General features: G+C 35.3%; 1 protein-coding gene across 2 annotated transcripts; it reads right to left on the reverse strand.

The window, feature by feature from the left end:
• LOC110109991 (phosphatidylinositol/phosphatidylcholine transfer protein SFH9) lies at positions 1 to 26,026 on the reverse strand. Of its 2 annotated transcripts, none has more exons than XM_020841258.2 (11): positions 25,725 to 26,026; positions 25,597 to 25,625; positions 24,128 to 24,211; positions 23,980 to 24,033; positions 23,263 to 23,340; positions 22,993 to 23,046; positions 1,624 to 1,683; positions 1,446 to 1,541; positions 1,261 to 1,362; positions 1,033 to 1,113; positions 1 to 657 (listed from the first exon to the last, which is right to left on the reverse strand). In XM_020841258.2, exons 1-11 carry the CDS (start codon positions 25,780 to 25,782, stop codon positions 319 to 321), a joined length of 1,035 nt encoding a protein of 344 aa, XP_020696917.1. In that variant the 5' UTR covers positions 25,783 to 26,026; the 3' UTR covers positions 1 to 318. The 2 variants fall into 2 exon arrangements, with proteins under 2 accessions (XP_020696917.1, XP_020696918.1); XM_020841259.2 differs by having other exon boundaries at positions 25,734 to 26,025.
• Between the last annotated feature and the right edge of the window lie 1,126 nt (positions 26,027 to 27,152).

Here is a 27,152-nt window from a genome sequence, read left to right on the forward strand (position 1 = left end):
TGGAACAAGCTTAATGAAAAGCTTAGGATTAATATTACTTTAATTATAATATTACAGGTGCTTACATTATATCATGTGATACTAGAATTACAATGATATGAAAATCCTTTACATCGCCTAGTAAGTCTATCAGCTGAGACTATTGAGAGCCTCAAATTCTCTCTCACAAATTCTCAGCTACCCAGTAATGTGATAAATCATATTTTTAAGCTTCTTGCTCATCATATTGCTGGAGTTAAGGATATAAAAGTAATAAAAACATAATTTGATATATTTTTTCTAAGGTAAGAGAGCCAATTACCATGAATATTTCAATCATTATTCACTATAAATTTTGAGGCTATTCATGGGATGAGAGAGCTTACTAGTATTCTCAGTTGTTTTCTGGTCCTCATATTTGATTAACTCGGATTCTATGGTTTCTGCAATCTTAACTCCTTCAGGGTCTGGGTCTGGAAGACTTACATGGAAGGAGCCCTGTTTTGTGGGTTGGGGAGGGATATGGCCGCGCGCCTGCTGCTTGATGTAATTGTATAGCTGTTGGTGGAAGGGATGGTCCAAGGAGAAGCAATTGTCAGAACCGGGCGACGAAGAGTATCGCGATGAGCCTGAGCCTTCTCTTCGACAGAAATGTGGGAGGGAAGAGTAATCCATAATCTATATATATATGAAAAGAGAAAAAAAAACATTAAAAATTTGGCTCAATATATTAGGACTAAATTTTTATTTATGATGGATGTCATAGCCGTTGGATTTATTTTGAAATGAATGTAATATAAAAATTGATTGATTCTTCGTGTGATGCACTCATCTCAAAGAATATCAAATGACTTTGAGATCCATCCTAACTAAAAATTCGAGATATTTTTTTAAGCTATCCTTACAAAAAAATACTGAATTTGGTTATTAAGGCTTAATTTGGGACGGTTTTTTTACTGCTTCTTAAAACAGGTTTTTAATACAGATTAAAATTTTTGGATGAAGTACGTAAATACACAATTTTTATATCAGGACAATGCTTCAATTCCATACCTTCAATAACTCATCTCTTCCACAGCCATGCAGTACTTGTACTTTTTTTCTTGTCCGTTCTTGCAAAAGAGGTTTTACAACCTGCCAAAAATTTGTAAAAAATTATCATCATCGTAATGCTAGTGATAAATAAAGGTTCGGAAACTACTTCTCAAAGTTGATTATTTGAGCTTAGTAATAAATTCAAAGGATTTCATACACCCGTGATAGAGAACAATTGCCAATTACCTTCCAGCAAGATGAAAAAACATAGGGAGCATTAACGATGTAATACGTATCTGTCTTCTCCGGGTAGTTCAGGTCATCAACAGTAGAAATGATGGTCATTAACTACATTACAATTCAAAAGAAGAAAAATTAGACAAACGTTGCAGATGTATAATATAATATGCAACGGCCAAGAATTTCAAAACCTTAATTTGGCTCAAAGCTGAAAGCTTTAGACCAGTCATATCCAAAATTTTTATGCAAGTTCCAATATGCCTCCCATGCTTTTTCGCTGCAGCAGGCTGCAAGAGTTTGGACATCAAGATATAGAGATGGTCAAAGTCTTTGGACCAACTTCAGAAATAAAAACAAAGTAATACTCACCAAAACGATACGATCTCGGTATTCATTGATCTGAATATGTGATTGCACATAATAGTGAACCTAAATTAAGAAAAAAAATTGGCAGCTTAGAATAAGAAACACAAATGGAGTCATGAATATTCAGATAGTAAGCCTCTTTGAATAAAATAAAATGGTATCTCCAGAGGTACGCAGTTGAAGATATCATGTCTTTGAGATCTTACAGAACTGGGAATGTGGTTACCAAAAACAGACGAAAACTAGTTATCCAACCAAAAAACAAAACATCTGTAGCAAATCATGATCACCGATTCACCATTACGTTTAGGGTTGGCTTTAAAAATTTTCATTTTCTATTCCGCCCTGATGCCTAAAATGCTAAATTTATGTTTCGTAGATTATTTTAAACAATTTTTATTCATATTATCTTAAATGTATCAATTCTTCCTAATCTTCTAAAACTAAATTTATCTACTTTTTAAATGAGTAAAATTTTGTTTTATCAGTGTACATAACTAAACAATCTAAGTCTATTTTAAAATACTTTATATTTATTAGATACCACTACAACCATCCCTCTAATATAATATTTTCTTAATCTATTTTTACTACTTTTGCCACACATCAATCTTAATATTCTTATTTTGCCACAGCTGACTTATTTATCAATGACTTTTTTTTAACCAAACAATTGGATCCTAACAACAATATCGACCTAATCCCAATTTTTAAAATAAACCTTCAAGTCTCAATGATACCCTCTTAACACATAATACTTCTAACTTTCTAAGAGAGTTCTCCATTTAAACCACCTAGCCTTAACTCTATAAATTATATCCTCGATTATATTCTCATTATTAGATATAGTAGATCCAAGATACTCAAATCTATCACACCCAAGGACCAGCATATCTTTAATAATATTGATTGATGATTGTTAATATATGCATATTAAAATTATATATCATATACTTAATATTAATTCTAGTAACTATAATGCCTCCATCTTCTAACTATCTTCTCCATTGTTCTAAAATTTCACTTATTTTAGTGGTTAAATATCAATCAAAACTGTCACCTATAAAAGTATAGGTCAAAGTACGCCGCTTTGAATATAATTATAAGCATCTTCATGGTCAATTCAAAAAGAATTGGACTCAATGTTAATTCTTGGTGTAATCCTATTATAATCTAGAACTCTTCAATCACATCACAACTACTTTTAAAACCAATCAACTCTACATTAGACATATTTTTAATATTTTCAACATATTTGTGACATTCATGTATGCCTCAATGATGTGATTTAATTACACAATGTGGAGGCCTCTTAGTGCCTTCCAAGGAAGATGATAGCTTGATATGTAGAGAAAAGGATGATAGATAAAAAGAGGAGAGAGAGAGAGAGAGAGAGAGACTCTTAAATTTGTACAATCACTCAAACAAAACCAATAAGTAAAAGAAAATAAATTTGAACAAATGAGAAGATACACTACATGAATAGCGAAATGAATTAGTAAGGCATGATTGTTCTCCTTAAAAATTCACACTTAGCACAAGGCGATGTATTTCACACCAAAGAAGAATTTCTTTTTTGTTTTCATCAGAAATAAATATAATCATACTGTAAGGACTATTCTGTAGAAATTACAACACCTATGATGAACGGAGTTGAAAACTAGTAAAACTGATGTATTTAATTTGCATTTTTTTAATTTATATAAATTGTTGAGAATTTTTCCTGCTTAAATAAGTCACCAAGGATTCAGCGTTTAAATTGAAGTCTATGTAGAAAAATCCCTTGGGAGCAATGCGGCATTGTGATCTAGGTGCTATGGCACTAAGCTCTCTGTATTATGGTTCATTGGGAACGTTGTGACGCTGCTCCTAGGCACTGTGACATTGAGCTCTCTATATTCTGGATTAGATTAGGGCATTCCATGAGAATGCAGCGGCGCAATTCGAGCACCACATCATTGTGAAAACATTTTATACAAAAATCAAAATCCACTAAATTGAAAATATCCAAAATCATTTTATCTCATTTGAGCTGCCAGCTAGAGAGAGGATTCTAGATATAAAAAATTTGTTTTGTAGCTCTTTGGACCATTGTCATCCATCAGATATGTTCAATTCAGAGAATTGGACAAGGAAAAGGCTTAATTTTATTGCACAAACTTGTCATTATTTATATATCTATACAAGATATCTTAATAAAGAACCAAATAATTACATAATCATGCATAATTGCTCTAATATAATCCTTCCTAATACATAATCATGCATAATTGCTCTAATATAATCCTTTTTAAATCATACACCAAAATATGGAAGGTGATCAGCATGATCCAGGTGAGCCTCCCACGAATTTTCATCCTAGCCGTGGGATCAAAATGCCAAGAGACAGCTAGGATTTAATAGATGAATCTCCCACGAATTCCAAGCCGTGGGATCAAAATGTCTAGGGATGGCAGGAATTTAAAACTCCTCAAGCTGGGGAATACAAATCCATCATCCCCAGCTTGGTAATCAGTCCCAAAAAGGTAGAGTTATCAAGTCCCTTGGTAAGAATATTTGCAAGCTGATCTTTTGATGAGAAATGGTCGATACATATAAGACCACTATCTAATTTCTCCTTTATGAAATGTATGCCCACTATTATGTGCTTGATCCTGTCATGTTGAACCGAATTGTGAGCTATGTTGAATGTTGATTTGTTGTCACAGTGTAGCTTCTAGATCCTTAGGCTTTCTAGAATTATCTTGATCCATAATAGCTCACATGTTCATAAGGCCATAGTTTTGTATTCTGCTTTTGCACTAGAGCATAACACCACATTTTATTTCTTGTTTCTTCATGTAATAAGACTTTCTCCAAGAATATGCGGTATCCTGAGGTAGGCCGTCTATCTACTGGTGATCCTACGTAATCTGCATCGGTATATGCTTGTGGGGTTATTCCACTGTCTCTTCTGAAGAGAATCCCTTTACGATAGTGTAATATTCTGTCTACAGCTTGCATGTGAGTCTGCTTTGAATTTTCATGAATTGGCTGACCATGTGCATAGAAAATATTATATCCAGTCTATTGTGTGAAAGGTTGATCAATTTTTCCACAAGTCAATTTTTCCACAAGTCTCTGGTAAACTCCTTTATCTATATTTGAATCTTCTTTAGCTTTCCCCGATTTGAGATTTAGTTCTATTGGTGTTTGTGCCAGTTTACCTATTTCTTTAAGAAAATAATTAATGTATTTTTGTTGTAAAATGAAAATTCAAAATTCATTTGATGGAGTGGGTCACTTCAATTCCAATAAAATATTTTAATCTGCAAAGATCTTTGATTTCAAATTCCTTTGCAAGACATTTCTTAGAATCACTTTCTCTAATTCATCATTCTCAGTCTATATGATATCATCCACATAAATTAATAAAATTGTGACTTCCTCTGAGCCTGAGTGCTTGAAGAATAATGTATGATCTCATTGGCTCTACTAATAAACATTAAGTAGCATGACTTTTGAGAATCTTCCAAACCAGCTCTAAGTGACTGTTTTAGCCTATACAGAGCCTTTTTTAACCTACACTCTTTATTACCCCCAGATTTCTCATTGAATCCTAGTGGATCTCCATAAATATTTCTTCCTCCACGTTCCTGTGTAGGAATGCATTTTTGACGTCCAGTTGTTCCAGATGATAGTTATAATTAGCTGCTAGTGAGAGCAGAATCCTCACGGTGTTCATCTTGGCCAAAGGTGCAAAAGTTTTCTGGTAGTCATTATCATACGTCACAGTATACCCTTTCGCCACTAGTCTTGTCTTATACATTTATAGTGTATCATCAATTTTGTATTTCATATAGAACACACATTTGCAACCGACTGATTTTTTTCACAACTTTGATCTCCCATATATTATTTTTTTACAGGGTCATCTTTCATGACACTTTTTTAATGTTCATCAAATAAGGCTTCAAAAATTTTATTAAGAATATGAATATCATTTAGTGTAACCAGAAAATTTTTGTGTGAATGTGAGAAATTATGGAAGAATACAAAGTTTGTTATGGGGTACAACGGAGGTTTTTTTGGTAAACGTGCATTTGCCTCAATTTCTAGAGACGATTTAGATTCTTGGATTTTCTCTAGAGCATAATTTGGATTTGTACGTTTGGAATACAGTTTCCTAAACCTCCTATTATTCATAATAACTTTGTCCTCAGTTTTTCTAGCTTTGATTTCTAGTTTAGTTGGATTGGTTTGAGGTGGAGCTGAAAGGTCAAGAGGAGTAAGCTCACTTTTCTCAACTTCTTTAGTATCAGTCTCCCCCTGAAGATGAGGTTTGGTAAAATAAAGTTTTTGCTCATCAAAAGTAACGCTAACAGATATAAGTGTGTTCTTGGTAGAAGGTCGATAACACTTGTAACCTTTCTAGGTGAATGAATCTCCAATAAATATACATTTAATGCTCTTGGATCTAATTTTTCTCTATTTTGACTGTGAATATAAACATAGGCAGTGCACCAAAAGAGATTTTGGGTGTGAGGTTGTTATGGGTTTGAAATTCATGGTAAAAAGAATATAGAATATCCATTGGTATTTTTAGAACCGAAGTTGTTGAAGTTAGTCGATTTATGAGATATATGGCGGTCAGAAGGGCTTCCCCCTAGTATGATTTGGGTACATTGTGGTGGAATAGAAGTGCATGAGTGGAGGCAAAAAGCTGACCATTTTTTCTTTCTACAACTCCATTTTGTTGTGGGGCATGAATGCAGGAAGACTCATGAATGATACCTTCCTTTTGAAAGTAGGAGGATAGAGTTTGGTTAAAGTAATCTTTGGCATTGTCAAAATGAATTTTTCTTATTTTTACTCCGAATTGATTTTGAATCATGGTGTGAAAAATTGGGAGGATAGTGCTCACATCGGATTTATTTTTTAGGAGAAATATTCAAGAGACTCGAGTGTAGTCATCAATGAAGGATACAAACCATTGGGCCGTGAGATGTTAGAAATTTTTTAGGACCCTAAATATCAATATGAATAAGGTAGAAGGGGGTATAACATCTCTCAGTTTTGTTTGGAAAAGAAACTCGTTTATGCTTGGCGAACTCACAAATTTCACAATGAAAAGATTTATTTTCCAACTTATAAAAAAGTTTTGGGTACAATTTTTTAAGACATCAAAAGATGAATGTCCTCATCTAAAATGATGATGCCAAATAGTAATTTTTTATTAAATAAGGATAACATAGAATAGTCATTATTGATAATAGTGGATTTGTTCAGCTCTTCCGGGTAGTATAGACCATCTCTCTCCTCTTCTTTCTCAATCCCTAGTCCTGAAATAAGCAACAAATAGGGTTAAATAGGACTTGACAATTATGATCACTATTAAGTTTTTGTATGAATATTAGGTTTGTATATAATTGAGGTACATGAATCACCTTTTTTAAAGTGAGGGAGAGAGATAATAGTATGTCTCATTGGCCTGCTACTGTGGTAAGAGAACCATCAACAATAATGATTTTCTTATCATTCAGGCAAGGAGTGTAGTTGATAAAATGGGTAATGGAGTGTGTCATGTGATTTATGGCTCCTGAGTCAAGGATCCATACTCTTTTCAAATAATTTTTAGAGGCACTTAATCCAATGTATATAGGAAATTTACCTGAAAGTGCAAGAGAAGAAAATGCATGTGATTTTTCAAGAGATATCAGGAGTAGTTTTAGCTTATCAATATCTTCTTTATTGAGCTCTTTGAAGTTGAACTGTGTTTCTGGGTGACTTGCTATAGTGTTAGCTTGTGACATTCCTTTTGTCTACTTCTTTGATTCCACTCATTACTTGTGTGTTTTCATTACTTGTGTATTTTCCATGGAACTTCCAGCATATCGCTTTGCGTGTCTTGATTTTTTGTAATAGTTGCACCAAAGAGAGTCTTTGTCTTGAGATTTTGAGGAATCCTTACATCTTTCCTTCCATAACACCTCTTTGGCTATCACCATTGCTGAACCTTCAACAACATTTGGTTCCATCATTATGCCTCGTAGGCTTTCCTCAGCACAAATGAAGAAATTATCTCATTTAGTGAGGGTGTCTCCTCTTTCCCAAAGATCTGAACTCTAACTTGGTTAAACTTTTTATTTAATCATTTAAGAAAGTCAAACATTCTATCCTTCTCAATAAAGCTTTTTAGGATTGTAGCATCTTCTAGACACTTGGTCTCTATGCATCTGTAATGATCAAGTTTTTGCCACAAGCTTTAAAGGAGAGTGGCATATTTAGTCACGGTCTTGCTTCCTTGTTTTCTGCTTCTCATCTTCACTTTAATTTTGAAGATTTGTGAAGCATCCAGAGCTTTGGAGAAGATTTGTCTGGCAACATCCCATATGCCTTTTGCAGTAGATAGGAACATGAAAGTATCACTAATTTTTGGAGTCATAAAATTCCACAACCATGATATAATCATGGAGTATGCTTCATCCCATGCCAAAAAATTGGGATCTTCTTCTTTTGGTCCTACCCAAAGGAGGTGATTCATCTTTCATTTTTCTTTCAAGTAGGCCTTCACAAATTAAACCCACTTCAAATAATTCTTCTCATCTAAGCGATAGGAATGTTGCATATTTTGGAGATCTCTTCCTTGGTGCAACATAGAGTCCTTCATTTGGCCGAAGCTTTGGGAGAAATTTGCTTCAGACATTACGGCGACAAGGGTACTGATAAAGGCTATATCAAGCAGGGCAACAATGAAGGCTGCATTGGTTATAGATAGGATAACAACAATAAGAGAAGGCTGAAAATGAAGGTATGACAGTACAAAAAACTCAGAATTCTGGCAACGATAATGAAGGCTCTGATACCATGTTAAATTCAGAGAATTTGAGAGGGAAAATGCTTAATTTTATTGCACAAACTTGTCCCTATTTATAGATCTATATAAGATGTCTTAATAAAGAACTAAATAATTATAGAATCATTCATGATTGCTCTAATATAATCCTTCCTAAATCATCCACCTAAATATGGATTTTAGCAGGTAAATAATAGTAGGGGTGCAACCGAGTCAAGCCGGCTCGCGAGCCGGCTCGAAATCGACTCGGTAACAGGCTCGACGAGTCGGGCTTATCGAGCTCGCGAGTCGAGTATCGAGCTCGCGAGTCGAGCTCGAGTTCGAACATGTCTTGGACTCGACTCGACGAGCTGCTCGACAGCAGCGCACGTGGAAATCCAAATCTTAGAGCACGCATGGATCAATACTAGAGCTCGGAACGACGATGGCTTTACTCGGGACAACGATGGTTCATGATGAGCTCGGGATGATGGATCTTGGTGGCAGAGCTCGTCCAGAGCTCGTCGAATCTCGACTTGGTGGCAGAGCTCATCGAATCTCTTGGTGGTAGAGCTCAGGCAACGGATCATGACAGCGGAGCTAAGGAAGATGACGGACAAGCTCGTGATGACGGTTTTTGACGCCGGATGGGACTTTGAGTTCAGGACGACGAATCTCTGCTTGACAAAGGACGAGCTTTGGATGATAATGGACCTCCGGATGACGGATGCGATGACGAGGGACGGAACTCGCAACGACAGAAGCGATGACGGGCTCGACAGTGGAGCTCGACGAGCCGCTCGACTTGAAGACGAGTCGAGTTCGAGCTCGGATTTTGAACTTGACTCGAGCTCGAGCTCGGGTTTTGATAGTCGAGCTCGACTTGAACACCCCCTGGCTCGGGCTCGACTCGACTCTTTTGCACCCCTAAATAATAGTAAGATTCTATCATACAATAAAAACATCTAAATGACAAGTGAAATTAGTGGAAAATAAAAAAAAAATGCAATAAAATCATGTCCCAAAGTACAAAACTACAAAATATAAGTCTATCAAAACTCCCAAAGTACAAATAAGAAAGAACATATTAAGGGACTAGTGAATCTTCTTCTTCAATTGTATCTATGAATATTAAAATCATATCACATCACTAAATAGGTCTTCAAGGGAATCTTCATCTTCAATTGTATCTATGAATATCATATCTTCTTCATCTTCAATATTACTCACTTTTCTCTTTCTTGTTCAATAAGAATGATTATTGTCATGTTAATTGCCCACTTGATATATATATATATATATATATATAATGTAATAGCACATAAAAAATTGTGGAATACCTTTAGTTGCTTGTTGTGCAGCAGAACTAGTGAATGTGTGTGGTGTGGTACTAGTGGATGTGCCCATTTGATCAACTTCGCCCCTCAAGACGTCCACACTTAGATCCTCTAATTGCAGGTCTGATAATGGCAAATCTGTCTCATCATCTATGAACCACTCATTATCAGACACCACATCATCACACACCAATGGGTCCTCATCATCCTTCAACCTCTTATTCCTCAACCTCCTATCTCTCTTCTTATTGTGCATAATATACACAAGGGAGTTCATTCTGAGTGTTGAAAGTTGATTTCATAATATACACAAGAGAGTTCATTCTGAGTGTTGAAAGTTGATTTCTCTTCGTTTGTACTTGACTATATGTACTCCAGTTTCGCTCACACCTAGAGCAAGAACAAGTGAGGCCCATAACTCTAACAACAAAACTCTAAAACTCAGGGATGGAATCACCAAATTGGATCCACCATTCAACTATTTTCAAGAAGAAAAAAGATAAAGTGTTATACATGTACAGATACTTTGCAAAAATATGTATATCTGGAGACCGTTTAGCAATAATAGATTTTGCTGCTTGCAAACCAAAAAATCTCTCCCTATTCTGAAATAGAACAAGTTCTAAATCCGCTAGCTCCCTGATGTTCTGGTCTGGTATTAGTCATTCCATGCAATGATACAAGTCAAGCTTCACCTCCAAATTTGAGGATTTCCTCTCTGAATATTGAACTTGATGATTAAGATAATACACCGCTGCATGTAGATGACATTGTAACTGGACCTCCCAGCGAGCATCAATGATATCACAAATCTCTTTATAACTTGCCTCCTCTCCTCCCAACTCCCAAGTTATGTGCAATCAACTCATTTGCCTCATCCATAGCATTATAAATAAAACCCATGGCTGGTTTCTTCTCGGCATCCACTAAATGTAGAACTTGTACCAAGGGTCTCGTGCTCACACTAGCCCAAAATTTATCATTTAGAATTAGCCTTCGTATTTCCTTCCCCTCAGGTTTCTTTCCCCACGAAGAGTTAAGCCATTGTATCGATGTAAACATTACTTCAAGAGATTGTCTAACATCCAGCAGACTCTGCAGTGTCAAATAAGATGTAGGTCGGCGATGTCGCAACATTAAATGGTATGGCATTCTCAAAAAAAAAATCTACCAATATCCATGCAAACCTGTCGTCGACCCTCTCAGGTACCAGCCACAGGCATCAGCTGTGGTTGTCCTCTATCCTCTCCTGGATTAGTCATATACTGGTCTATAGGACCCCGTGCACCTCTATTATGTATGGTGGAGGAAGAGCCATTTCCACTCTCGCTCCCGAAGTAAGCACCATGTTTGACCCTTTCATCAAATTGCTCATGTTGTAAATGTTTGGTCGTGGTACTCTTTTTCATATAAGCTGTAATTTCCTCCTTCACCTTATCCGAAATATTCGCACAATATGCTACATTCTTATGTGAGCCGGATAAGTGTTCCTTCATGCGAGTTACTCCTCCCTTCACCACCTTATCACAAAAATTACATTTTAAATACACATATGTCTTCTCGTCGCCTCCTACATCAACTTGCACACTGTAATTCCAAGAAAGGTCATGCCGCAATGACGTATTTGTCGTTTCCTTGCCCCTAACCATGTTTTCTAAAGCACAAATGCAAAATAAAACACAGAAACATAAAATAATACGCATGAATATAAAATAATATTGTCTAAGAGACAATAATTCACATTTAAAGTCCTCACCACTTCTTTCTCTCTTATAGAGTCCAATGTCTCCCAATCAAAGCATGCACTCATGAAGAAGCAGACTAACACTAACAACTATTACTAAAGATGATGAATACAACAATATGTCGGGCTGCCGGGGGTCCAAGGGGGTGCTTCCCCCTGGCAGGGTTCGAACGAGCATGTACATAACGGTACTGAGCATGTACATAGCGGTACCGAGTATGTACCTAGCGGTACCGAGCATGTACATAATAGTATCGAGCATGTACCTAGCGGTACCGAGCATGTAACTAGCAGTACTAAGCATGTCCATAGCGGTACCGAGAACTATGACCCTAGCTTTCCTATAAGAAAAATCAAACCCTAAACTTAAAAAAAAAAAAAAAAAAACTCTAAGAACACTTGAAGAAGTGATGTAGAGGGGCGGCCGAAATCAAAGGACTCACCGGCGAGAGGCGGCGCAGGCGGGAGAGGCGGTAGAAACGTGCGGGAGAGCCGGATAGGGCACCTACGTGCTTCTTGCACAGCTTCGGTTGACGTCTTCGGTCGGGTAAGTGGGTATAAGGAAGAATTTAAGATGTTTTTTAAGTAAGTGGGCCCCCATGTTAGAGGCGTACGCCTCAAAGGAAATTGCGCAATAATGCTAGTGAGGCGCGTCTCACTCCACCTGAGGCGTACGCCTCATGATGCCTGAGAATTGCCTAGGCTTTGAGGCTATTTTGGAGCAAATTGCGCAAAGGCGCGCCTCGGATTGCGCAATTTTAAACTATGGTTCATATGCAAATACGGAATTTTGTATGTTTCTGTGATGTATCAGATATTGTTTATACATGTTGAAAGTGCTGATATTTTTGTGTTAATGTGATTAAAGAAGTATGAAAAAGAGAAGAAAGGAAAAAATGTTTGCAACTAATTATTGATATTCATGTGCATCCAAGTGGAGGTATTAGAGTCTGATACTGAATAAATGAATTGTACTACGTACGGAGAGTTATAAGGGTCTGATAATATCTGCAATGCACAAGTCATCAAGGCTTGATTATGAACATGTGAAATTTTGGGAGGTATAAGGGTCCAAGGGAAAAGTGATGTGATATGTTACTGAAAATTGATATTATCTGATAATTATTGATATTTATGTGCATTCTTTAAATTGATGTTATATGTGAATGTGTCTTATTTCAATTATCTGATTAAATTGTTATGTTCACACTAAAAGGAAATAGCCAAATATCTGATATTTGAGGAACTGTAGCAATATCACTATTATGAGCATTGTGTTAAAAGTTTGTGTGTTGATATTGCACTTTACTATTTTAACTATATGAATAGAAAGAATTTCTTCCGAATGGATCTTGGGGTTGCACCCATTGTGATCATACACGACATGACCTATCCGACATACGGGTAATGTTGGGTTATACACCCTAAAAAGGTTATTTATATTAATAACCTGTAAATAAAATCGACCACAATATCATATTAGTATTGACAACAACAGCCTAATTGATATAATCTAGAAAAATGATTTGATGGCAAGTAATTCCAAACTGCTGACAATAGCCATAGCATGAATAATAATGCAAATGAAGCCAAAATAAATTAATAATGACTCAAACAAGATAATTAAAATGACATGTTAGAAGGTACAGAATCATAGAAAATTACATCTTTAATGATTTGTTATTTTAATACAATTATATATGTTTATGTATATATGTAAGAGAAGAAAACAATAAAGAAAAACAATAAAAATAAATACTATAAATTTTAGTGTAAATAGTTATCATATGTGACAACATAGATATGAACCCCAACAAACTCAAGATGGATGAGAAGATGTTAACCCGAACTTGTAAATAATAATAACCAATGATAACATAGTTGAATTTCTGGTCGCTTAAAAAAAATTATATCACAAGAAGAGCGTAACTGATCCATTAAAAAGAGAATAGTGTGAATCGGACACAAATAGTCAGCAATGATATCCATTTTGAAAAAAGTGAGGATAGGATGCTCAAACATAGGTATCAATAAAAGTACCGGCAGGCGGAGAAATAAGCGGAAAGATCAACAAAGAGTATTAATGGAGAGCATCGACGAAGAGGTTAATGCAATAATGAAAAAAACCAACAGCTTATTCTCCGTAGAAGAACAAAGGAAGATTGCAGAGGTGAATAGATCTTGTGAGAACCGACGAGGCCCACTACCTCAATGGTTGACTATGGACATCAGTTGTAGGTGGTATTTAATTAGATGTGAGCTGCAAAAAATGTGAGAAAAAAAGAGGCAAGCCATTTTTGGAGGTTGAAGATGTCATTGCATGTGAAAACTTGCAGGTTGCTTAATCTGCCCTGATAAGGAAGGGATGCAAGTTATAAGGGAATCATGTCGTGAGGTCTCACATGAAGTCAATGACCATGCGGAGCTCATAGTGGCAAGGAAAGAGATCATGGGTTGTAGGACAGGACAATGCAAGATGGGGAGATACAATCAACGGATGTAAGAGAAGCATAGAGAGAATATGAAATCAATGGTGTGCACATAGGAGGTGTGCGAAGGATCACACGAGCTGGTATGATGCACACATGACTTCAACAAGTAATGTATGAAGTGGTAAGTGTGATTGGCAACAACGAACATATGTGGAGTACAACACGATGATAAAAAAAATCATATGATCTCTTGCTCTAATTCCATAATAAAAGGAATATAATTGGATGGCACTGCATCTTTAATGAATTTTTATCCAAGTAAAAGCATATATGTACTTATATATTGGCTAGAGAACAGAAAAAAAAGGAATGTATAGTAATAAATACAAATTCTTACTACAAATAACATGTATAACAATTTAATTATGGTAATACTCCCCTTCAAACTCAAGTTAGCATAGAAGATGTAACATGAATTTGAAAATAGTAGCAACCGAAGATGAAGTGGCCAATGGTTTTCTTGCTAGAGGTTGTGAGTGTCAGATGAGTGTGACAAATTCTTGAAAGAGAGAATAGTATGAATCAAATGCAAAGAGTTAACAAGGAGATCTATGCCAAAGAAGGTATAAATAAGATCCTTAAACAGAGGAAATCAATAGAGAAAATCAAGGAAGAGTGTCAATAAAAATTATTAATAAAGCATCAACATAATAAGGATAAAAACCAATAACAATTACCGCTAGAGAATCTAGGTAGATTGTAGAGTTAAACAAATTTTACTAGAAATGAAGGAGGCCAAGTGCGTTATTAATCAAATATGAGTTTAGATGTAGGAAATGTTGGGGAGGTGTTAGGTGTGATAAAAAGAGAAAGTGGTGCATTGTTTTTGAAGGTTAGTGACAACAATGCATATGGCATCTTGTAGATGGATTGACTGACAAGCCAAAATCTGAGATTGTCAATAAGGATGCGATGTAGGTCACAGATAACAACGTGATCTGTGGTTGCATGGGACGTCGGCGAGGGAGCAAAGTCGATATTGGAAAAGGCAGAGCCCATGAATTATTGTGTTTGAGGCAATAAGCGACAATAAGATCCAAGTCATGACAATTAGAGAAGAGGCATGACAATAGGAATCAAAGGAGGAGGTCACAAATGTGTTTATGGGGTGAGCGACTGGTTGCACATATTGAGACGGTGCTCGCTAGAGTGCAACAAGCAATGCACATGTAGGCGAGTACAATAAGCAGCAATGCTATATGCAACATAGGGTATGGTGATCAAAGAAAATCGAAGAATCATACTGCTCTAATATCTTATTAGAAATGATAGAATTAGAAAAACCTACATCCTTATTGAATTGTTATCTTAGTACAAGCACATCTATGTCTACACACAAACAAGAGAAGAGAATACTAAAGGAAAACATTTTCAATAATGAAGAATATAACAATAATAAATACTGCTAGTTTTCAATATACACACACACATACACACACATATAAATAGCTTGCCTAAGTGACAACTTAATTATGATAACATCACCTAATGACTTCTAAGTTCAAAGGAGTAAAAATGAAACATGACTTCTAAAAACAAATAATTAGATAAGTTGCTCTCCAAAAGCAAGTTGTTAATGTCATACGATATTAGCAAATGCATCACCATCATCAAGGTAAACAGATTCAAAAAAAGTTTTCTATAGAAATGTAAAATCCAACAAAGCGTTGGAAGCGGCTCATCTAAATGATTATAGCATTGGAAAAGCAGTTTTAATCAACAAATGTGCGTTTCTCAAATCATGTTGCAACCACTCAATTGGTTTGGACACTGGTCCAAAATGCAGAACTGCATGCACAACCAAAATTCAGGCACGCAGTGTGCAATAGCACTTTCTCAAACTGAAAAGTAGGAAGTTCACAATGTTGAGATTTAATGCCGTCCAGCTCTCCTTTTAATTAAAGTAATATTCTTCCATTTTAGCATTGGACATGTAGTTTTAATCAATGAATTTGTGTTTCTTAAATCATGTTGAAGCCACTCAATTTGGTTGGACATTGGTCCAAAATGTAGAAGCGCATGCACAACCAAAATTCAAGCGTGCATGAGTATGATAGCACTTTCTCAAACTGAAAAGTACGAAGACAACAATGTTGATATTTAATGCATTGCATATCTCCTTTAATTACAGCAATTGTTCTTCCATTTTAGCATTGAAAAAGCAGTTTTAATCAACGAATTTGTGTTTCTCAAATCATGTTGCAGCCACCAAATTTGGTTGGACGCTGGTCCAAAATGTAGAAGCACATGCACAACCAAAATTCAGGCATGCATTTGTGCAGCACTTTCTCAAACAGAAAAGTAGGAAGACCACAATGTTGAGATTTAATGCCTTCCAGATATCCTTTAATTAAAGCAGTTGTTCTTCATAGCTTCTCAAATTTAATATGGATTTAATTTTTATTATTTGGATTTGGTTTGAAGTGTTTCACTAAAGTTTGTTCGTGAATTTTTTTCCAAGTAAAGTTGCTCAATAAAAATATTGTAGAATCAGTCTTTTTAGCCTACTAATAAGAGGCTGATGATATCTTCTGTTCCAACTCTCTCATTTCTCCTTCCTACTAAATTTGAAATCTCTATTTGGATCCTGTGCAAGTGGCCTTTTCTTTTCTTTTCTTTTCTTTTCTTTTTCTCTAAATGTATCCCTTTCTGATTTCCCAGTTCATTGGAGACAAGAGACTAATCCTATTGATATTATATTTGCATGTAAATACTTTTTCTGTTCTCTTAGCCTGTAAATCCCCAATAAAAGCTCTAGCTTTGATTTCTTTCCCTGGCATTTAGCAACCAACTCTCTTGGCATGACAGAATTTATTCATAACAAGTTATTATGTATGGCTCTCTTTTGGTCGTTGAGCGCAATTACTTGGTTTTATATAGTGTTGTTGAAAACCTAGGTATTCAGTTCCTTTTGAGTTTTTTTTTTCCAAAATGATCGCACGGTGCTTGTGTATGGTTATCTATATTAACTTCCATGTCGGACTTTAGCATGGGCTCCTTAGATCCTGCAAATCACTTGTGTTCAAGTGTGAGAATTTATTTCATGATTTTGAATCTTGGCCATTACGTTACGACTCCAACAAAAAAGTACTTTTACATTCCAAAGTTGAACCGTTTCAACTACAATGCTTGAAAGACCTACACCAAAATCATACCTTTACTAACAGGTCTATTGGAAGTGGTCAACTGCATAGAGACTATCATGCCAGTGTATACTATAAATAATGAAGACATAAGGAGGAAGTAACGAATCAAAAATAATAACCTCAAATTACAGTGAATGTGAATAGCTTACAAATTAAAAGATTGATGAACCCAAGAATACATGGGATTTCTTCTTGGTTCTCCACCCCAAAACAAACAAGCATATAAACAATCTTTAAAGAGCTATATTGCATTACTATAGAATATAACATGAAAATCACTTAAATATTTCTCAAAATAAAGATGTTCATGAGTAGTATTCTTGATATGAAGTAATATGATGATCATAAGCATTATAGAGTTTTGTTCCTTATTTAGAATAGAGAATATATGGTTTTAATCAGATCACCATCAAATATAAATTTCATATATCTAGGTTACAGTATATGCTAAATATGATGATTGGAGTCATTATCTTTCAAATGATTTATCTGATTAGCTATCACTAATCGAGAAAGAGAAGAAATGAAACTTTGTTTTAGGACTTATGATGATTTATATCAATGCTAAGTAATGTCTTTCAAACTGACTAATCCATAATGAGAATGATAGGAAGTGGATGCAATTTCAGCAAAACCAGGAAATGGCACAAGAAAAATTAGGAAGAAGAACACATAAGAAAACTTTTTATTAAAAGAACTAGGAAAGAAAACAGAAGATACAATTGGATCTTCAATTGAAGAGGAAGATTCGGCTCTCCCAAATCCCTAGCCGCCAGCTAGAGCCCTCTCAACCTAAGTAATTCTAAATTTAGCAAAATTAAGCATAAACTCAAACCTAGGATAAACAACTTTCTAAAAGAATACAATAACAAAGCCAAATCCTAAAACAACCCTCCCTAAATTCCCTCTCAATCCTAACCACCCCCCCCCCCCCCCCCCCCCCCCCCCCCCCTCCCCTCCATCTTTTCTCGCCTCCCCCTCCCCCCCCCCCCCTTCCTCTCCTCCTATTTGAATTTTCCCTTGGGCCCCACCCCAACAAGGGCGGGAATCATCCTGGCTAAACCAATCCTTGACCGGTCTAGGTGGGAGCGATCCATCAAAGAATCATAAACAATGTTCTTTGACTTTTCATGTAGAACTTACTATATATTCGATGATACTCTAAATTATAGGAAACTAGGAGTAGGGGTGTCAATTTCGGGTCATGGGTCGGGTTCGGGTCGAACCCAAAACTGACCTTGCACTATTCGGGTCAACCCAAACCCGACCCGTTTCTGCAAACGGGTCGGTTTTTTGGACCCGAACCCGACCCGCTTTGGGTCCGGGTCAACCTGACCCAACCCGAATGACCCGGGTCGGACAAAAAATTGTTAGTTTTCGGATCCAAAAATAGGTCAAACTCCGCTTTTCGGGTCAAAAACGGGTCAATCTCCGGTTGCGGGGTCAAAATGGGTTTTGAAATGGATCGAATTATTGAACCTGAACCCGACCCATTTTAGGTTCGGGTCAACCCAAACCCGAAATTTTTAGTTCGGGTCGAGTTTTTGAGTCGGATTTTCGGGTCGGGTCCAATATTGACACCCCTAACAAGGAGGACAATTAGTACATCTTAGAAAGGACTTGAAGAAATTGAAATCTAAGAAATTATACCTAAATTGAATAAATGTTGTTTTGTTACACCATCTATCATATTCTTAAGATTTATTACGTTTACTTATGGTTTATCCATTGACTTGATAAAGTTAAGGCAATTAAGAATGGGTCAACACACCTACAAACATTCATAATATTTGAAGTTTTCATGATTTTGTAATTTTTATAGACAATTCATGAAAGAGGTTTGTACTAACATGATAAAAAAATTGTCTTGAGAAAAAGTAAATTAAATGAAAAATAATTTGTTATTCATACTTTCAACAATTTTAAATAGAGCCTTACAAACACACTTATGCTTGGACTATACCCAATTTTAAAAAAAAATTGCAAGATTTCTTGTGATGAAATTTGGTGTTGAGATGGAAAGAGTTATGAGTAAGAGTGTAAACGAGTTGAGTATCTGTCTAATCGAGTTAAAGCTTGTTTAGTTGTTACTGAGCTCAACTCGAGTCCGTTTACTAAGCTCAAGCTCGACTTATTAAAAAATTCATAGGCTCGAGCTCGTTTAGAAAGCTCGAGTTCGACTCGATTGTTGAGCTCTATTTCTTAGTTTTAAATTTATTTTTTTTTTATTTTTTTCAAAATTTTAATATTTTAACATAGAATCGCGAACTCGAACTCATGGCTCGATAAGCTTGTGAGTCGAGCTCGAGCCAGCTCGGCTTACTTACACCCCTAGTTATGAATCAAGTTGGACAACAATTGCATAATTCAGTAAGAAGTTAAATGAAGCAAAACCAAATCATTTAAATTATGATATGGAATTTTATGTCATTGCTCAATCACTTCGATTTTATGCCCTAAATTGTGATCATCATGTCTTAAAACATCCAAGCGCTCAAAAATATTTGGACATAGTCATGCTGAGTGGTTGAATTTCAATAAGAATATACATTTGTGCTAAAATACTATGCTTAAAATAAAAATAAAAATGTGAATGCCTTAAGTAGAGTTGTTATTTTACACACTATGTAAGTAAAGATGACAAACTTGGTTCACATTAACGAATAGTATACAAATTATAGAGATTTCAATGAGATGTATCTTAATCTAATTAATGAGCCACTTATGCTTAACAAGGTTTTCATGATTAAGCATTTCTTTCTTTTTAAGGGAACTTAACTTTGCATCCTCAATCATCTTTGCGGAATTTTCTTCTCTTAGAGTTATTGATAGTGTTGCAAGGCATTTTTATCATGATAAAACTATATCAATAACTAAGAATAGCTATTACTAGCCCTACTTAAAAAGATTTATTGCACGCATGGTTTCTCGATATAGAACTAGACAAAGAGTAAAAGGAAAGTAACATCATACTAAACTTTACACACCATTGCATAGTCCATATAAGCATTGTGAGGATGTAGGTATTTTTGTTCTAGGATTACCACAAACTCCAAAGAAACATAATTCCATCTTTATATTAGTTGAGCCTTTTTTTCTAAAATGACTCCTTTTATTCCGCATTTTAAATTTGTTGATGCATCTCACATATGAAAAATGAATTCAATAATGTAAGTAAATTGCATGGATTAGCTGAAACTATTGTATCTAATAGAGATGCAAAATTCATGAGCTACTCTTGAAAGACTTTATGGAAGAAAATATGAACCTTACAACCTTCAATTTCTTAACAATCACAAATAGATGGACATTTTGAGATTTTTAATAGGAGTCGTTTGGGGGATCTATTTCAATGTCTAAATAAAGAACACTCATCTAGTTGGAATTTAATACTAATAATGGCTTAATTTATTTACAATTAATCTATTAATAGAACTAGAGGTATGACTACACTTGAAATTATTGCAAGGTATCAACTTAGAAAACCCATAAATCTTGTTGAGCTTCCTGTTAAGTTCAAACCTAATGCATGTGAAGAAGAATTTGCATAACATATACATGGCTGGCACGAGAACATTTATAGAAAATTAATTGTTAATCATAACAATTATGAGTTTGTTGCTGATGTAAATTGAAAATTAGTGAAGTTCAAAATACGTGATATTGGTAATAATGCATCAGAATCCTAAGAGGTTTCTTCCGTAGGCTTTAAAGAAATTAATTGCAATAAAGGTTGGATCATATAGGCTCCGTTAGGAACAACTTCAAAGAAAATTACTCCAAAACACAAAATCTCATAATAAAAATAAATCAACAATTAATCCTAAATAAACTTTTTTAGTTCCCTCCCAAATCTGAATTCAAATCAGCCCTCTTTTCCTAAATAAATCATCTTAATTCCCTCCCAATTTTGATTTTCTATGACAAGTAATTAAAGGTAAAATTAATCCCCTTTGAGCCCCCCTCTCTCCTTGCTCTCCGCCCAGACTAGCGAAGCCCACAAAACTCTTTCCCCTGCCAGCTAGACTGCCCCCCTTGCTGGGGCCAGGTTGATTGGCTAGACCGGCTCAGCCGGTCCATCACAATTCAACCCTCATCAAGTACAATACAAGCTTAAAACTCTTATTCCAGTATGGCTACAACACTCTCTATGTTCTCTAATATGATGAAGGTATAAGTTGCCATTCTTCCATGGCTTTCCTGAAATTGTGCTATAGTTCAGACCGCAAATGAAGTTTTATGTCCTGTTAATAGAAGACAGTTGATTACTACTTGATTCCTTCCATATGTGATACTCACTACTGTAGCTTGGATCGTAAGTAAAAGTTTCTACTGCTTGCCCCATGCAAATTTTCTTGTACGACCTTCCCTTTTCCTGCATTATTAGCCTTCTCTTCTTGTGATCTTTACTATAACTAGAAACTGTGAATGGCCGTCTTGGAGATGGATTTGAAAGGAAAGATTGAAAATTTTGTTTTTTTATGTTTGATTGAACTGAAAGCATATGATAAAGTTTTCACTAGACAATTGAATTAGAAAAAGTATATGATAAAGTTCCAAGAGAAGTGCTATTGAGAGTTCTTGAAAAGAAAGGAGTTAATAACGCTTGTATTCAAATCATTAAAGATATGTATGCATGAGCTATTACTTGTGTTCAAACACAAGGTGGTTTGACCAAGTATTTCCCTATTTCAGTTGTTGGCCATTAAAAGAGAAGCATAATACTAAGTTAAGTGTGGCAGAGATGAGGATGCTTAGGTGGATGAGTGTCTTTACCCTTAGAGATAGGATACGAAATGAGCATATACGTGAAAAGGTTGGTGTAGCTCCAGTAGAAGATAAGATTAGAGAGAGTTTCCTTAGATGGTTTGGTCACATAAAACGACGGTCTTTCGATGACCCGGTTAGGAGAGTAGAGGTATTAGATTTGACTTATGTTAAGAAAGGTAGAGGCAAACCTAAAAAGACTTGGTTAGAAAATATTAGGAATGACCTTTCTTTATTAGATTTAAACGATAATTTGACTTTTAATAGGACGCAAAGGAGAAAAAGGATTCATATAGCCGACCCCACGTAGTGGGATAAAAGCTTGATGTTGTTGTTGTTGTTGTATGTTTGATTGAATTGAAACATATAGTTTTGGGTTAGATCTTGGAAAATTTCAAGAAGCTATTGATGTTGGGTCCTTTTGCATTATAAATACAACCTCTACGGCATGTAATTTACAAGTTATTGAACAAAATTTCTACTTCCATACAAACTTATATGTGTGCTATAGGATCTAAATTCCTCGACCACTTTATAATATTGATGACAACTTCAAAGGGATAATTTTCCTGATATCGAAGTGAATTGGATTTTCATTTGCTGATTTCTCTCCATATTCTTTCTTCTAAACTATTTTGTAATTTGGTTTGTGTAATATTCTAAGTTTGAGACATATCAGTTCCCTTTTTTATGTTGTGGATCTTAACTATTGTGCAATTTTATATTCATTCTCGTGTGTCTTATAGAATTTCAAATTCTGACAACTTTTATTTCATAATTTGGAATTAATGAAATATATTTTCAAATTTTGCATTAAGAAAAATTAGTAAATTAAAAGCTGGGAAACTATAAATTGTAATTTTGTGTTTCTTTGCACAGCTCATCCTAAATTTGTATTAGAAAATCCTAGAACCTAAAATGACCTACATTTCCCCAGCCAAGACATAAGAAAACTTAAAAAAGAATCTCAAGATATTATAACCAATACTTGTCATGGGCTTGGCACCTCTAAATGATGTGGGCAAAGAATAGTTATAAATTTACAAACAGCTTATAAGCTAAAAATCCATACCGATGCTTTATCGAATGAGCTTTGTCCAACACCAATTGCAAAGACAGGAAGGCCCTGAAAGTGAAGGAGAAGAATAGTAAGATAAGTTCCAGCATCTAGATTGTAAGCCTTCCAGATTAGAACTCACTAAGGATTTACCTTGTAAAGAAAAATACAAGCATGTTGCTAGCTTGCAAAGAAAATTAATTAAGTTGATAAAACTATGAACTATGCTTTATTAATGATTAAATATAGAGCATCAATGGTAAAAGACTCAAAAAGAATGCTTACCTCCTTAGAGTATCCTGATACTCCAATAAGCTGTGAATCTCGCACGGCTCTATATAAATCAACTGGGACTATAGGTTTCTAAAAAAATGTATAACAGATATAAGCAATTCAGCAAAGGTGGCATAATCCACTGGCACCTATTTTAAAACACTAATTTACTAGTAGAAATACAGCAGTTCTTACTAGTAACTAACACGCATTCAGTCTTGCTCACCCAAAAAATTGATTTTAATTAGTTCTTTGTATTATTGGCATTTATTTTGCAAATTCAAGCTACAAAAATGACCTTCCTAATTTTTGCATATAAAATACACAGAAGCAACAAAAACCTATTGATACAATGCAAGTTCCTTTAATATTTGGTCATCAGCTTTTTTAGTGTTCATCATTATTTGAATTCAAATTGATTATTGTCATTACTAATAGGCATATACCCATAATAATTATGCTAATAACTAATTTAAATACAAATAAAAACAAACACAAAATAGACTCACGCAAAACAGACTCATGATGAATGAGACTAAAGAAACCTCATTGCATCACCAGCCACTATTCTTTCACAAGCGAACTTGCTAAAACTGAAGTTAACAACTTGATAGTTAAGTTGAAGGGGGAAAAAAATAGTCAATAAATGTGTTTCATGATTAAATAAAAAACTGTGAACAGACAAAGATACTCAATGGCATAAAGTTAAAGTGTTGGGCTAGTCCTCACAGACAATATGTTGTCAATTTCATTTTGCAATCTCCAATTCAAGCAATCCATAAGCTGCAATGCAAATGAGAAACAATAGAATAAGAAGTCATCTTGATTATTATGATGTAGCGGATAATGACCCACAGTTAACAAGAGGTAGACCTACCATCTTATGTGCTTTTGGAACATTCCACTCCCTGGCCTTCAGAAACCGGACTATGGCATCAGATGGATATCCCTGATGAATGTTCTGCGATTGAAGAAAACAAGATACTCATCATGAAATCAATAGTTGCAGGGAAAAAATTTACAAGCATAATTAGCATTAATGCTTTTCAATTTTGCAACACAGGTCACAACTATTTTTAAATTCATACTTCCTTGACAATAGGCTAGTAAAACCATAAGCCCAATCCACTTATGATGGACCAAACATGGGTACATCGTCACATTTCATTAGAGAATGATAGAGCATTTCATGCACAGAATCACACTCTAATGTTATTTCTTTATCATCATGGGAAAAGAGGGTATAGAAGTTTGGTCATGAAGTCAGTCAATTATATTCCTCCTTTGATATTTTTGGAATCTTTTAAAAAAATTTTAATTAGCGAACTAAAAAGGCTTTCCCCACAAATTTCCCTCCAATCAAGGAGGCTCCAGCAAGATTGGTTACACCTCATCCAAACACCTATGTTACAATCAGGACTGGGCAAACTTCATTAGGGCAGCCAAAACATGCCATGCTACATGGCTCAGCTACATCATGAGTTTAGCCCAACAATGATTTTTGTGTGATTCCTTGTAATTCGGATATATTTTGGTAATTGCCTCGATGACTTAGTTTAGCTATAGCAATGTGTACATTTATACACACAGCTGCAATATGCTACAGAACGTTATAATACCAAAAGAACTTGATGACCATTTTGGCTATTAAAAACAGCTCATCAGAAGTGTCTGACGCAAAATTAATGCAAAAGTTTTAAAGTGCAGATTAGGCTTTCCATGAGGTATATATGCTAACAGCACAACTAAGCACTAGTTTCCACTAATTCAGAAAGATTGCTTTTCCAGAAACGTTTTCCTATATGCTAGTTGCAAGAAAAGCCAAAAACTCCAGTGGAGTACACACAATCACAATTTAAAGCAACTTTAATATGGCATCCAGCTGATCGCCACATAGCAAGAATCAAACGCACGGTACTCATCTAACAGAAAAAAACAAACTCAATCGTGTTCAAACATAATTTCTAAGTTACATACCGGTTTATAGATCTCCGCAAAACAACAAGAGAGTAAATCTCCAAATTATATCATCAACAACCACTACCCCTAAATTCCACCATACATAACAAATAAAACAATCAAATCCAAAACCATACGAAACTGAAAAACCCTCCAACCCAATCCGAAACCGATCACAAGGAAATTTAATCAATGAGTCAACTCAGCAGATCAGCTAATGCAGCATATTTCCTCAACCGAAATCGTAAAACCTCAGACATCTCAACTAATCGGAAGTCAATCAAGACATCCAGCTTCAGATAACCAAACAAGACACTCAAACGCAACAATCAACAAAGCTCACACGATAAGCAGAAACAATGCACAGATCTAGCGCAGATCACGAACCTGGAACGTAGCCCTCTGTTGCTCGTTCACTGCAAAACAAAATATCCCGCAAAATAAGGTGGAAAATCAAACGAACAAGTCAACTTCCCACTATATTCACCAAGAAAAAAAAAAGATATCGAACTAACTTCCCCGACCTTCGTCCATCAGCGCAGTAAAATGTTTGATCGCCTCCTGGAACGCCATTGCACCTCGGATCCAACGAGACGGGAGATTCAATCACCGATGATCTGGTTTCGTGTGAGGTATAGGGTTCCCCTTGCCCGTCTGCAGAAGAGAATTAAGCGGGAGAAAGAATTTTCTTCTCAGCTTCTGGACGTCAAGCTGCTTATTTCTTCGTCACTAGAGACCGACCACTCGAGCGAGACACGGGTCAAGCTCTCCATTATAACTGCATTAGGTGAATAGTCTACCAGAGTAGATTGCGGGTGGGAATCGAAAATTTTTATAGTTCTATCTCTGAATATAATATATATATATATATATAAGAGTTTTATTTGACCCTTTTACATTTTTTATATATAATATTTATCTCAATATAAATATATTATTTAAAATTATAAAAAATTTATAATAATATTTTTGGCATAATTTAAGAAAAAATCAATAAGAATAATTTTTTATTTTTCTTTTAAAGTGGGTATATAAATTTGATTTAATAAAAAAAAAATATGATCTTGTTAAATATAAAGAATTATCTTATTTTTAATAGTAAGGGTTTTGTTCTAAGATCTAACTAAAATTACTAAAGAGCTCAACTCCGACGAGCTTATTGTAATAGGAGAGTCGTCTCGAGGTTGGTAGGGCCAAATGTCGAAGAAATTGAATGTAGGAGATGTATTATACTAGGCTGGTAATGCAATTGTATACACATTGTCGTTGATCTTTGTGATGATAGGAACAAGCCCGATTTTACGGCAACTCGATTTTGAGTAAATTCCCTAAAGGAATCGTTCACATCGCATTCTAACCATCACGAGATCGCCCAACTAAAAAAGTTTATATTTGCGATGAAGGTTGGCTGCTTCTTTATAATGCTAATTGGATTTGTTGAGTTGTTGGTGGACTTCAGTAAGCATCTAAGTGTATTGATTGGTAAAAGTGTCAGTAACCCCTGACGTGTATATATTTTTGGAGCACAACAATGTCCAAGACTATGTTAGGTAATTTGGTATAAACAATGCTGAAATGGCACTTATCAGTATAATGATTCACTATAGTGTTCGAAGCAAATTCGGCGATGCTCAGCATGGATTCCCATTGTTTAGGATATTCCTACAGTAAATATCAAAGCATATTCCCCAAGGTGCGATCAACAACTTTGGTATGGTCATCCGATTACGAATAATAAGCAGAGACGTAAGTCAATATCCAACCGTTTCCACAATTTGCGACAAAAATGGCTTATGAATTTGACATCTCGATTAGAAGTTAGGCTTTGGGGAATCCCATGTAAATGAACAATTTCATGAAAAGGAATTATGCAAAGAGAAAAATGTATTCTTGCATGAGATGAAATGCACCATCTTGGAAAATCTATCGACTACTATCATGAT

Source organism: Dendrobium catenatum, unplaced genomic scaffold (genome assembly GCF_001605985.2).
Source record: "Dendrobium catenatum unplaced genomic scaffold, ASM160598v2 fragScaff_scaffold_1676, whole genome shotgun sequence".
Taxonomy (NCBI): Eukaryota; Viridiplantae; Streptophyta; class Magnoliopsida; order Asparagales; family Orchidaceae; genus Dendrobium; species Dendrobium catenatum.

Coding starts and splice junctions, on each gene's coding strand:
- LOC110109991 (XM_020841258.2), bottom strand. CDS start 25,782: ATGGCGTTCCAGGAGGCGATCAAACATTTTACTGCGCTGATGGACGAA. Junction 24,212..25,596: donor AACAGAGGGCTACGTTCCAG/GTTCGTGATCTG, acceptor CTTCAATCGCAG/AACATTCATCAGGGATATCC. Junction 658..1,032: donor GAAGAGATGAGTTATTGAAG/GTATGGAATTGA, acceptor ATATATATATAG/ATTATGGATTACTCTTCCCT.